The sequence below is a fragment of the Rhinopithecus bieti genome, unplaced genomic scaffold, assembly GCF_001698545.2.
Source record: "Rhinopithecus bieti isolate Rb0 unplaced genomic scaffold, ASM169854v2 scaffold_3043, whole genome shotgun sequence".
Classification (NCBI taxonomy): domain Eukaryota; kingdom Metazoa; phylum Chordata; class Mammalia; order Primates; family Cercopithecidae; genus Rhinopithecus; species Rhinopithecus bieti.
Window position 1 is genome coordinate 3,306,406 of NW_016804580.1, and position 12,179 is coordinate 3,318,584.

A 12,179-nucleotide genomic window follows, 5' to 3' on the forward strand; every position below is an offset into this window, starting at 1 on the left:
ACGGTCTTTTCAACAAAGGTGGTGGGAAAATTGGGTAGCCACAAGCAAAATAATTGGAGTTGGACCCTTACCTTATACCATGTACAACAAAGTACCTCAAAATGGATTGAAGACCTAAATATAAGAGCTAAAACTGTAAAACTTAGTAACATAGGAGACAAGCTTCATAATATTAGGTGTGATAAAGATTTATTCAATATGACACCAACAGCACAGGCAACAAAAGAAAACAGATACACTGACTTCATCAAAATTAAAAACTTGTATTCATCAAAGGACAGTATCAACAGAGTGAAAAGGCAATCCACGGAGTAGTAGAAAATATTTGCAAATCATACATCTGATAACAGAATCAGAATGTAAAAAGAACTACAACTCAACAACGACAAAAAATAACCTAATTAAAAAATGAATAAAGACCTTGAATAGACATCCAAAAAGATATATAAATGTCCAATAAGCACATGAAAAGATACTCAACATTGTTGATCATTAGGGAAATACAAATAAAAACCACAATGAGATACCACTTCACACCCATTGTGATGGCTATTATAACCATCCAAAAAATCTCCTAGAAAATAATGCATATATGAAGATTTGCAGAAATTGGAACACTTGTGCTTTTCTGGTGGGAATGTAAAATGTTTTAGCCACTTTGGAAAACAGATGACAATTCCTCAAAACATTAGAAATAGAATTTCCATATGATATAGCAATTTCAATTCTTGATATATACCCCAAAGAAACTAAAGCAGGGAATTGAATAGGTATTTGTACACCCATGTTCACAGTAGCGCTATTTACAATAGCCCAAAGCTGAAAACCACACAAGTGTCCATTGATAGATGAATGGATAAACATTTTATGTGCTACAACATAGATTAACCTTGAAGACATTATGCTAAGTGAAATAAGCAACACACACACAAAAACATCCACTGTATGATTCCTCTCATACGAGTTACCTACAACACTCTAATTCATAGAGACAGAAGGTAGAATTGTGGTTGCCAGGGGTTGAGTAGGGAGAAATGGAAAGAAGGTGTTTAATGGGTACGAAGTTTCAGTTTTGCAAGATGGAATGACTTCTGGGGATAGATGATGGTGATGGTTGCTTAACAATGTGAATATACTGAATACCACAGACCTCTACACTTAACAATTGTTAAAATGGGCCAGGCATCGTGGCTCATGCCTGTAATTCCAACACTTTGGGAGGCCAAGACTGGTGGATTGCTTGAACCCAGGAGTTTGAGATCAGCCTGAGCAACATGGCAAAACTCCATCTCTACAAAATGCAAAAAATTAGCCGGATGTGGTGGTGTGCACCTGTAGTCCCAGCTACTTGGGAGGCTGAGATGGGAGGATCACTTGAGCCTGGGGAGATCAAGGCTGCAATGAGCCACGATCGCACCATCACACTCCAGCCTAGGTGACAGAGCAGGACCCTGTCTAAAAAAGAAAAAAAAAAAAAGGTTAAAATGGTAAATTTTATGTAATGTATATTTTACCATAATAATTAAAAAAAGAGGACTCTGATGGGAAGACTGCAACTGTGCCTCATAGAACCTGTAGGAGGAAGAGAAATTTAATTATTAATATTGACCCAGGGAAGATTTTGAAATAAGTGTGGTTTCTATCTCATCTCTTCCCTTGTTAGATTTTTCATAATTTTGCTAGATTTTTCATAATTCTTACATTGTGTTCTGTCTTCTAAGAACATTACGTTGTGATGCTTTACCCAGACCATACTTTCCAGAGTTAATCCTGAGTTCTGGATTATCTGAGTTTCTTCACCATTACTACAATGGAAACTTGATCCTATTCATTCCCATTTTTTCAAAAGCATGCCCCAAGCTGACTGTCGCTTTGGCATATTATTTAATATTTTTCTTTCCATTATCGTGTTAAAGATCAAAACTAGGAGGAATTCTTTAGTGGTTCTTTAATGAGAGAATCTGACAGCGTGGAACCCAACTCAGGAGATAATTGTGGCTTCCAAGCAACCTTCCAGTCCTCCCTCTTTGACTGCAGTACATCTGACCTTTGGGATTATAAAATTGAAAAAAAAGTGATGCATTGCACAAGTTCAAAAAGTCCAGGAACTTGGATTCTACTGATAAGTTGCTGTATAGCACTCCTAATTGTTCATTATATGGTCCAACTGTGGTGTTATTACTTCACACTATTTAGTGATGGTTGTCATCTACATGGTGACAGATTTTATTACAGCAGATAGTTTCAGACTTGAATGCGATTGTGTGGCATATGAAGTTAAAAGGTAAACCAACTACAATTCAAGAAAAATTATTCAAATTGTTTAAAATGTGCAGTTCTCTACTGGGGAAAATGAATATTTAGAAAGTTTTCCTGATGTATTTTGAGTCATCTGGCAGTTATTAGATGTTCAGGATTACTTTTTTTGGTAAAATTAATTGAAAACCTGTGCCCATTGGATTCATTTTATAGCAAAAGAACCCCTGTTGAGACTATTTCGATGAAAAAAGTTTTATTTAGCTATTTTTTTTCTGGTTCTTACACTCAAAAATTATCATTATCTTGTGTATTAAAAAAACAAAGAACATTGCAAACAGACATCAACTAAGTAATTGTGTTGCAGGAAAATTTCTTGGTATTTAAAAAATGTTTGACCACCTGTGTGAGCATGTGTGTACCTTTCATACACATAATTGTTGAAATATGGTGATAAAATAATTTAGAATATTTTATAATCAGATCATTGTAAAAATTGTTGAGAACTAAAAGAAACTTGAAAATAGATACATACTTATTTCCATACATGCATAGCTAATTGAATCTCACATACACACAAACACATACACAAGTGACTATATAATTTAGTTCCGTTTTTTGTTCATTCAGATTCCCTGGATAATTAGGAGTCTATAAGGTAATAATCTGGATATTCCAGCTATCCTAAGTATGTCCAAGGCCTTATAGAAATTGTGTATTTAATCATAGTATGATTCATAGACTAATAGAATTTCTTTGCTTTTGAAGAGAATGACATCAACTCTATCTGGAAATACTGGTTTCCTTAGGCTGACTAGGAGCTCTGATAGAGCTTTAATTCTAGTTCAGTAATAAAAATGGGTCAGTGGATTAATAATTATGCCTCAGAGGAGAGCTTTAAGAGCTATGGTTCTGGAGTACAAAAACTTGTGTTCCGTTCTCGACATTAGCACCCACTAGCTGGTCTATCTTGAGCAAGTTACTTAATGTCTGTAAGACATCATCTGAGTTTTCTCATCTTTAAAATGGAAGAACAGGCTTGCTTCATGAGGCTTCCTTCTTCATAAGAAATAGGTTACTTCAAGTGGAATCCCAGCACAGAATAATTACCTCAATAAATTGTAGCAATGAGGATTCTTATTATTATTATACAATATAGCTGGTGGCAAATTTTTTTAAAATAAGGGATTTAGGAGTAAAATTAATGAAATAGGCCACGGTGATGAAGCAGGCTTCATGGCATGTGATTGGCTGAATCCACAGATGCTGAACCCACAGACATACAAGCCTCATTACCAATGGCCTGTTTTGTTGATTTTACTCCTAGGTCCCTTATTCTGAAATATTTTGCCAACCAGTGGTATTCTGTAATAATAAGATTCCTCATTGCTGCACTTTATTGAAGTAATTGTTTTGTGATAGGATGAAATGAAAATTATGTTCTTTTGACTGGGTTGCCAAGCAGTGTTTAACTATTAACCAGCATGTTTGCTCCAGCTGCAGCTAGTGCAACTAGTCAGGAAGTGAAGGAAATTGTCAGAGTGATGCAGATATGCAGGTGAGCGCTGAAATTAGGGCTTAGCCTGGGAGGGTTCTTGGATTCACTCAGGAAAGAATTCACTTAAAGAAGTTTCAGAGTCATAGGGCAACGCTTTGGATATATAGTTAATTGTTCAACAATTATTAAAATCATGCTCAAGGCCTGCTTCTGTGCAGATGCAGAGTTCAAGTTCAAAGCAATTCAAAGCCATGTTCTGCAAGTTTTGTTCAAGTAATTAAAAAAAAAAAGACTGTTGAAATCTCAAAAGCCAAGTGGCTCTGGTGATGGAACAGGAAGTATAAAATCTCCACTGTTTTTTAAAGTTTGCTCTTTCTACTTTCTCTAAACTCACTGTAGTAATCTTATAACTTTACACAGCCGTTTTGTTAGGCAACTCTGAATCAAGCTGAAAAGAGGATTAAAGAAATTAGAATATCCTTTGCTCCTTTTTACTACTGTGGAATATGTTATTCTACACTAAAGGTTAAAATAAGGGGAAAGGAAAACAAATCATTATATAACATATTGACTACAACAAGAGTATTAAACATGAATTGTGGAAATTAAAAAAAAAAATTCGGGCTGGGCATGGTGACTCATGCCTGTAATCCCAGCACTTTAGGAGGCCAAGATGGGTGGAACACTTGAAGTCAGGAGTTGAAGACCAGGTTGGCCAACATGGTGAAACCTCATCTCTACTGAAAATACAAAAACAAAAGAAAATTAGCTGGGCATTGCAGCATGTACCTGTAATCCCAGCTACTCTAGAGGCTGAGGTAGGAGAATCACTTGAACCCAGGAGGTGGAGGTTACAGTGAGCTGAGATTGCACCACTGCACTCTAGCCTGGGTGACAGAATGAGACTTCATCTCAAAAAAAAAAAAAAAAAAAAAAAAAAAAATTCACAGATAAGCTGATGGTGTTAAAACATAAGTCTTTTATTGAATTGTAGTTGCTTCATGTGGAGTAGGGCTAATTCATAGGTAGTGCACCTGGAGCCATGCTTGTGGGGTGTTGGCAACTGTAGTTATACCCATTGATACTTACATGCAAATCAAGGAGCAGGTTAATGCAAATTGAGGGACAGCCTACTTAGAAATCTCTAGAGGCCGGGCGCGGTGGCTCAAGACTGTAATCCCAGCACTTTGGGAGGCCGAGGCGGACGAATCACAAGTTCAGGAGATCGAGACCATCCTGGCTAACTCGGTGAAACCCCGTCTCTACTAAAAATACAAAAAATTAGCTGGGCGTGGTGGCAGGCGCCTGTAGTCTCAGCTGCTCGGGAGGCTGAGGCAGGAGAATGGCGTGAACCCGGGAGGCGGAGCTTGCAGTGAGCCAAGATCACGCCACTGCAGTGCAGCCTGGGTGACAGAGCGAGACTCTGCCTCAGAAAAAATAAATAAATAAATAAATAAATAAATAAATAAATAAATAAATAAATCTCTAGAAAGGGAGTGGTAACTTTTGGGTCATTGCCATGGCATTTGCAAACTGTCATGGCACTGGTCGGAGTGTCTTATGCTAGTGAGCGATGAGAGCAGCTAGGGATTGTTTCTGTAGCCATCTGCTGGTTTCTGCCAGCTTCTTCACTTTATCCTGACTGGACCAGATCCTATTTTGGTCAGCAGACCAAATTATTTTGGTTGAGACCATAAAACAAGTCCTGCTGTTCTCCTATCTCAAAAGGACTATCTTTACAGTTGCTGAGGACCACAACCTGGGGAGGGGCCATTTGTGGTTGAGATCATCTATTTTTAGAATGTGACATTCATAGATATTGGATAATAGAATAAAGCCCTACATGGGTGGGTATTGGGAATAACCACATGCTTGAATTCTTCTGTTTCTCCCTAGCCTCTTAAATTACCCAGAGAAAGAGTCAGAAATGTCTCTGTTATGATTTAAAACACTAAACTTTCCTCAAACACTGAGATTCAATGATGAGGTACTGTACTTAATTTAAGGAGTATGTCTCGGCCACTGATGGTTGAGTTTTCATCAGTGGGGTCTCTGTGATTTGATCTGCCAAAACCTGAAATTCTGATATGCCTGCATGGCATGAAGACGGAAGTTGAGTTTTAAGATGTAATCTTAATAATAATTCCTTATATGTTATGGTACCTAAGAGTTATAAAGTACAGTGGTCTCTTGCTATCCATGGATAGCAAGTCTGTGATATAAAATGATGTAGTATTTACATATACCCTATGCATGTCTTCCTGTGTACTTTAAATCATCTCTAGACAATTTATAATACCTTAGACAATGTAAATATTAACACTATGTAAATAGTTGGTATACTGTATTCTTTAGGAAATAACAAGAAAAAATCTGTATGTGTTCAGTATAGATGCATTTTTTTTCCTGAATATTTTTGGTCTGCCATTGATTGAATCCACAGATGAGGAATTCATAGACACGGAAGGCCAACTGTATTTTTGTATGTATTGTATTATAGATCTTCATGGCAATTGCTTGAGAGACACAGGACAGGATGTTATTGTTCTGATTTTGCAAGTAAAGGAACGGCTTGCTATGTTTGAATAGTTAAGCTAAGACACTCAGTTAATAAGAATCAAAATCAGGATTAGGTCCTCGGTCTTCTGACCCTGTGTTGTGTGGCATTCTTTCTATTTGAACACATTTTTTTTTTTTTGTTGTGGTAACTTACTAGAATATTGGATGCATGAAAAACTTTGCATGAGTAAAGTAGACTTAGATTTGTAAGGAATAATCCTTATGTTAACTTACATTTGTCATTTGTTGCTAGACTTTATTTTTCTGCTATTGTCTTATTTTTTAAAAAGCCAAACACAGTTGTGAAAACCAATTTCTCTTCTCTCTCATTAGGCTCGAATTACGAAAGATGTGATTTTGAGGATGGTCTCTGTAACATGACTGAAGATCAGAGTCTGCAACCTAGTTGGACAAAGAGAAATGGGATGACCAGTCTATCACCTCCATTTTATGATCACAATGGTGATGTGTCTGGTAAATGCTTTAAATTTATTTTCTCACCTCTCTCCCTTCCTCCTTTCCTTCCTTCCTTCCTTTCCTTCTTCATTCTTTTCCACCTCTGTTTCTTCCTTCCCCTCCCCAAATATTTAATTAGGGAAGTAGACTCTAACTACATATTAGTAGTTAAAATGCCTAATTTTATACATTCTTTAACCAGTTTCAAAATATTTATGATTTTAAAATATCACATTGGATTCTCATAATCGGGTTCCTGGGATTCCAATGGGCCTATTTAGATAACTGGAATTTTCCAGTTTTTCTTACTCTTTATGGAAATTGTAAAATGTAAATGGGAAAATATACCTAGATTAATTAGACAGTCAAATGTCTTTTATTTTCGCTGTACTGGTTTTAGCTTTGGGACAATATACACAGCGTAATTTGACAAATTTCTTTTATTTTGGCTGGACTGGTTTCAGCTCTGTCTAGTACCACTTGTTAAATCAAGTTGACTGGAAAGCTCTGCTGAACTGCTCTGTAGACTTTGAGGTAGCTCTGGAGTGAGCCAGAAATTTCTTCATTTATTAACTAATGAACTCCATTAATTCAACATCAGGTACTGTGTGTTTAAGATGTACTAGAGAGCAAAAATGGACTCCATGCCTGCCCTCATCTGATGGGTTTACACATGCTAGGAAAAGAAGTAACACATTTCCTGGCACAACTAAAAGCTAGTTATTTTTATAAGTGATACTTCCCTCAAATAAATTCAATTAATGTTAAAATATGGTTATTACCCTAGAGGTAATTTGAAACAAGCAAATATTCAGGCATTGAATGTGAGTTTGGCAAAGTTTTCATAAATATTACACATGCGGATTAGACTCCCTGGTCTGTCCCTCCCTAGCTGTAAAATCTTAAATTAATTTTGAACCTTATTTTCACAACTTTAAGAGAGGAAATAATGATGCTAAATTTTTAGGATGGTTAAGAACTACATGAGAAATTGTTGATAGAGCTTATTATAGAAAACTCAGCACTCAAAAAAGTAGATATTTAGTCCATTTCTGAATAATTTTGGTGTTGCTAATTTTACCTCTACATTGATAAGATGGAGTTTCTTAATTTGTTTGGCTTTAATGTCAAAATTATTTTTGTTTAGAATTCCTAACAATTTTTAGGAATGAACCAGTTTTATTACTGAAAAGGGACCAGCCTCACAAATAGTAACAAGCACTAACTGCAATATAGGAAACTTTTTTCTATTTCTTTCTTTTACTCAGAAGGTTTTTCACAGCACATATTTATTTACTCTAGGCTTTTGTTTGTTGATGGCTCTTACTGAATGCCTCTTGCTTGCCTCCTTACTGCGGAGCTAAATAACTTCAGAAGACACTGCTTCCCAATTTTCTTCTCTCTCTCTTTCCTATCTGCCATTTTCCCTCATTTTTTTTCATGCGTATTTTTGATTGCCTAGTCAAGAGATAAAATGGGGGCAATCCACATCAAAACTGAGATGTTGTATAGGCAGATACCATAGAACTATATCATCTGAGTTGACTTAAAATCTCTGGAATCATACTAGATGGGTTTGAATTCCAGCCTTGCCAATCCGCTAGTTTTGTAGCCTCAGTTTCCTCATCTGTAAAACAAAGAAAATAATAATGCAAGCTGCATAGGAAAAAGAGACAAAATATTGCCTGCATAACTAATTGAAGGCTGATAACTTTGGTAATAGTCATGCATCTCTTACAAATACAATTAAATGTTAACATGTAAGTATTCTCTAGCAATAATTTTAAGTAAGCAAGTGTTCTGGCTGTAGATATTAGCTGTTGGAAAATATTTATAGAAAAATGGTCTGAATCCTGTCTTTACTCAAAATTCTTATTTCATAAGTATCAACCAAATTTTGATTAACTTACTCTTGAAATGATTAGCCAGTGCTCCAAAATTATATTTTTCATTATGTAATCAATGCCTTGAGTGGCAAGTTTGAGAATCAATTAGAACATTAAAAACATCACTGTTGTCGATATTTGAAATCCAGTAAAGCTCAGGGAAAGAATGGTTAAAACGTAGTACTAATTTTTAAAGCAATGTAACATTGCATTTAGATAAAATAGTAGTACTATAACAAAATCAAATACATCTTTGTAAGGGTGGTAAAACTACTTTTAAATATAGGAGTACAAATATCAAAGTTTTAAGTAAATCTGGAGCTCAGCTGATATTAAAGATGATAAAGGGGTTTTTAAATGTATAATTCACTTTAAGTCTATCAAAGATTAAAAAACAATTTATTTGAAAAAATATTTCCCATTAGGCCACAAATTATTATTTTCTAATTTGGGCATTTACAATCAGTTTTAAATGAGGATATTAGAGCTTTTGTTATTCTGATCCATTGTTAGATCTAAAATTCATATATTATGAAACATGTACACTACTAAATAGCATCTGATATTTTTATTTTGTTCTACAGTGTTCATATATATTGTGTCTATAATCTCTACATATTATAAACCCTACAAATCAATGTTATAATATTGCTTTAGACAGCATTAAAATAAATGAAGAAGAAGATATTCTTTTATCATATTTATTATTTGCAGCAGTCTTTATTTCTTCTAACTATCTGATTTTGTTTCTGGTATCATTTCTCTTCAGCTTGAAGAAACTCCTTTAGTATTTCTTATATTGCAGTTCTGTTAAGGATAAATTATGTTAGTTTTTCCTCCTCAAAATGTTTTTATTTTGCCTTCATTCTTGAAATGTATTCCTCCTGGATATATAATTTTTCATGGTCTTTTTTTTCTTTTAGTACTTGAAAGACATTATTTTGTTGTCTTCACCTAGTTTCTAATGTGATATCCACAATTTCATTTTTTTCTGTATGTAATATATCTGTTGTTTTGATGCTTTCAAAATTTGGTCTTTATTGTTGGATTTCAGCATCAGCATTTAAAATTTTGTCATACTTATGTTAACTAAGCTTCTTGAATCTGAAATGTATGCTGTCTGCCAATTTTGAAAAGTATTTTGCTCTTGTTTATTCAAATAGTTCTTCTGTCCCATTCTCTCTTTCATTTCCTTTTTGTATTTCAATCATCAGTGTGTTAGTCTGTAGGTCTTACAGGCTGTTAGATGAGGCTTCACCATATATTTTGATTTTGTTTTCTGTTTTTCAGAGTGCATAATTGCAATTGATATATCCTCAAGTTCTGTGATTTTTTCCTTTGTTAACTTCATTCTACTGATAATCCTATGCAGTGATTAAAAAAGAAATCAACTACAGATGCTCCTCAAATTATTATAGGGTTATATCTCAATAAATCCATCATAAATTGAAAATGCATTTAATATACCTAACCTACTGAGAATCGTAGCTTAGCCTAGCCTACCTTAAACTTGCCAGGAACATATATGTTAGCCTACAGTTGGGTCAAATCATCTAACACAAAGGCTATTTCATAGTAAATATTGGATACCTCATGTAATTTGTTGCATATTGTACTGAAAGTGAAAAATAGAGTGGTTGTGTCCCTCCGAATATGTATCACTTTTGCACCATCATAAAGCAGAAAAATCATAAGTGGAACCATTGTAAGTCAGGGATTGCCTGCACTGTATTTTCAGTTCTAAAATTTTAATTGGTTGTTTTAGTTAAAGTAAAAAGTTCTCTGTTACCTTTTCATTCATGATAAGAATATTCTCCCTTACTTCATTATGCATAATTATGTTGGGAGTTTTAAAATCCTTGCGTTCATCATCTCAGATTTACCTGCTGCTGATTATATTTTCCCATGTATGATTATGTCATCCTAGTTCTTTGTCATATAATTTTGAGTTTTATCCTGCATGTGTGAATGGAGGCTCTGGGATGTGTTGTATTTTTTTTTGAGGCATGGTGATAATTTGTTTAAGCAAGTGATTAAGTTGCATAGACTCAAATGACAAACTCTTTTTTTTTTTCTTTTTTTTTGGAGACAGAGTCTTGCTCTGTTGTCCAAGCTGGAGTTCAGTGGCATGATCTCAGCTCACTGCAGCCTCTGCCTCTCAGGTTTAAGCAATTCTCCTGCATCAGTCTCCCAAGTAGCTGGGATTACAGGCATGCGTCACCACTCCTGGCTAATTTTTATGCTTTTAGTAGAGATGAGGTTCTCCATGTTGACCAGGCTGGTCTCAAACTCCTGACCTCAGGTGATCCCGCCTCAACATCCGGAAATGCTGGGATTACAGGCGTGAGTCACCAGGTCTAGCCTCAAATGACAAACTTTTTTCTGCTCTGGGCAGCAGTCCAAATATCAATTCAATTCCTCTAGGTTTAGCTGCTAGAAGGGCTCCCTGCACATACAGGCTTCCATTTTCACCAGAGACTTGGACAGAGATTATTCATAGAACATTGGGGAACTCTTTTTATTATTTTTTTCTGGCTATCTATAAAATTTCTCTTTTTTTGGTCATACCTGGCTATTCCAGGTTTCCGTTCCTGGTTCCTCAGGCCAAGGAGAGAGCAGCCCTTCTCTCAGAGTTTTAGCCTTGCACTCTACCTGCATCTGTAGCCGGACCCCATGCCAAAGCCTGACAGAATGGAATTCGCTGTGATCCGTTAAAAATAATGCCTCCTCTCTTTATCTCAAAGCACTCTTGTGGTCCCAGCTTATAGATTTGTCTTGTTTTTCTACCGTAGTCATTATGTCAATCACTGAATTTCCCAGCCGAATGAACACCAGCATCCCCTAAGCTGCTCTGTGTTGCCCTTTCTGAAGGGAAACTGAGCCATAATCCACTCCTAAGTAATAGGTAGGCTCTGCCACATACAGGTTGAGTTGGGTTCTTTTATTAAGAAGAAACTGTAAATGACCAAACAGGGAGACAAGAATCCCACATTCTTACTCTCTAGATTATGTTTCTGCAGACTCTATAGTCTGAATATCTGTTTATTTTTAAATCAGTGAAAATTTAATGTCCTTTTATTCTTTTCTATATTTACTTTGAAAATTCTTTACTGAACATCTGCATTGCTCCACATGCTCTTCCAGGACCTGAAGATATAAAAGTGAACAGGAATTCAGCTTTTGTCCCTGGTGAACTTGCAATCTGGTGATAGAGACATAAACCATTTACACGTACTTATGATTATATATTAAGAGTTAGAAAAAAGTGCCGGGCGCGGTGGCTCAAGCCTGTAATCCCAGCACTTTGGGAGGCCGAGACGGGCAGATCACGAGGTCAGGAGATCGAGACCATCCTGGCTACTACGGTGAAACCCCGTACTAAAAAATACAAAAAACTAGCCGGGCGACGAGGCGGGCGCCTGTAGTCCCAGCTACTCGGGAGGCTGAGGCAGGAGAATGGCGTAAACCCGGGAGGCGGGGCTTGCAGTGAGCTGTGATCCGGCCACTGCACTCCAGCCTGGGCG

At 36.1% G+C, this 12,179-nt stretch overlaps 1 protein-coding gene across 2 annotated transcripts in view; it reads left to right on the top strand.

Annotated features, from left to right (window-relative positions):
• MALRD1 (MAM and LDL receptor class A domain containing 1) overlaps positions 1–12,179 on the top strand; it is a 715,118-nt gene that overhangs the window by 16,336 nt on the left and 686,603 nt on the right. For both annotated transcript variants that reach the window (XM_017869225.1, XM_017869224.1), the window contains exon 2: positions 6,647–6,787. In XM_017869225.1, the coding sequence (XP_017724714.1) occupies positions 6,647–6,787 (141 nt within the window). The remainder of the gene's footprint in view (positions 1–6,646; positions 6,788–12,179) is intronic.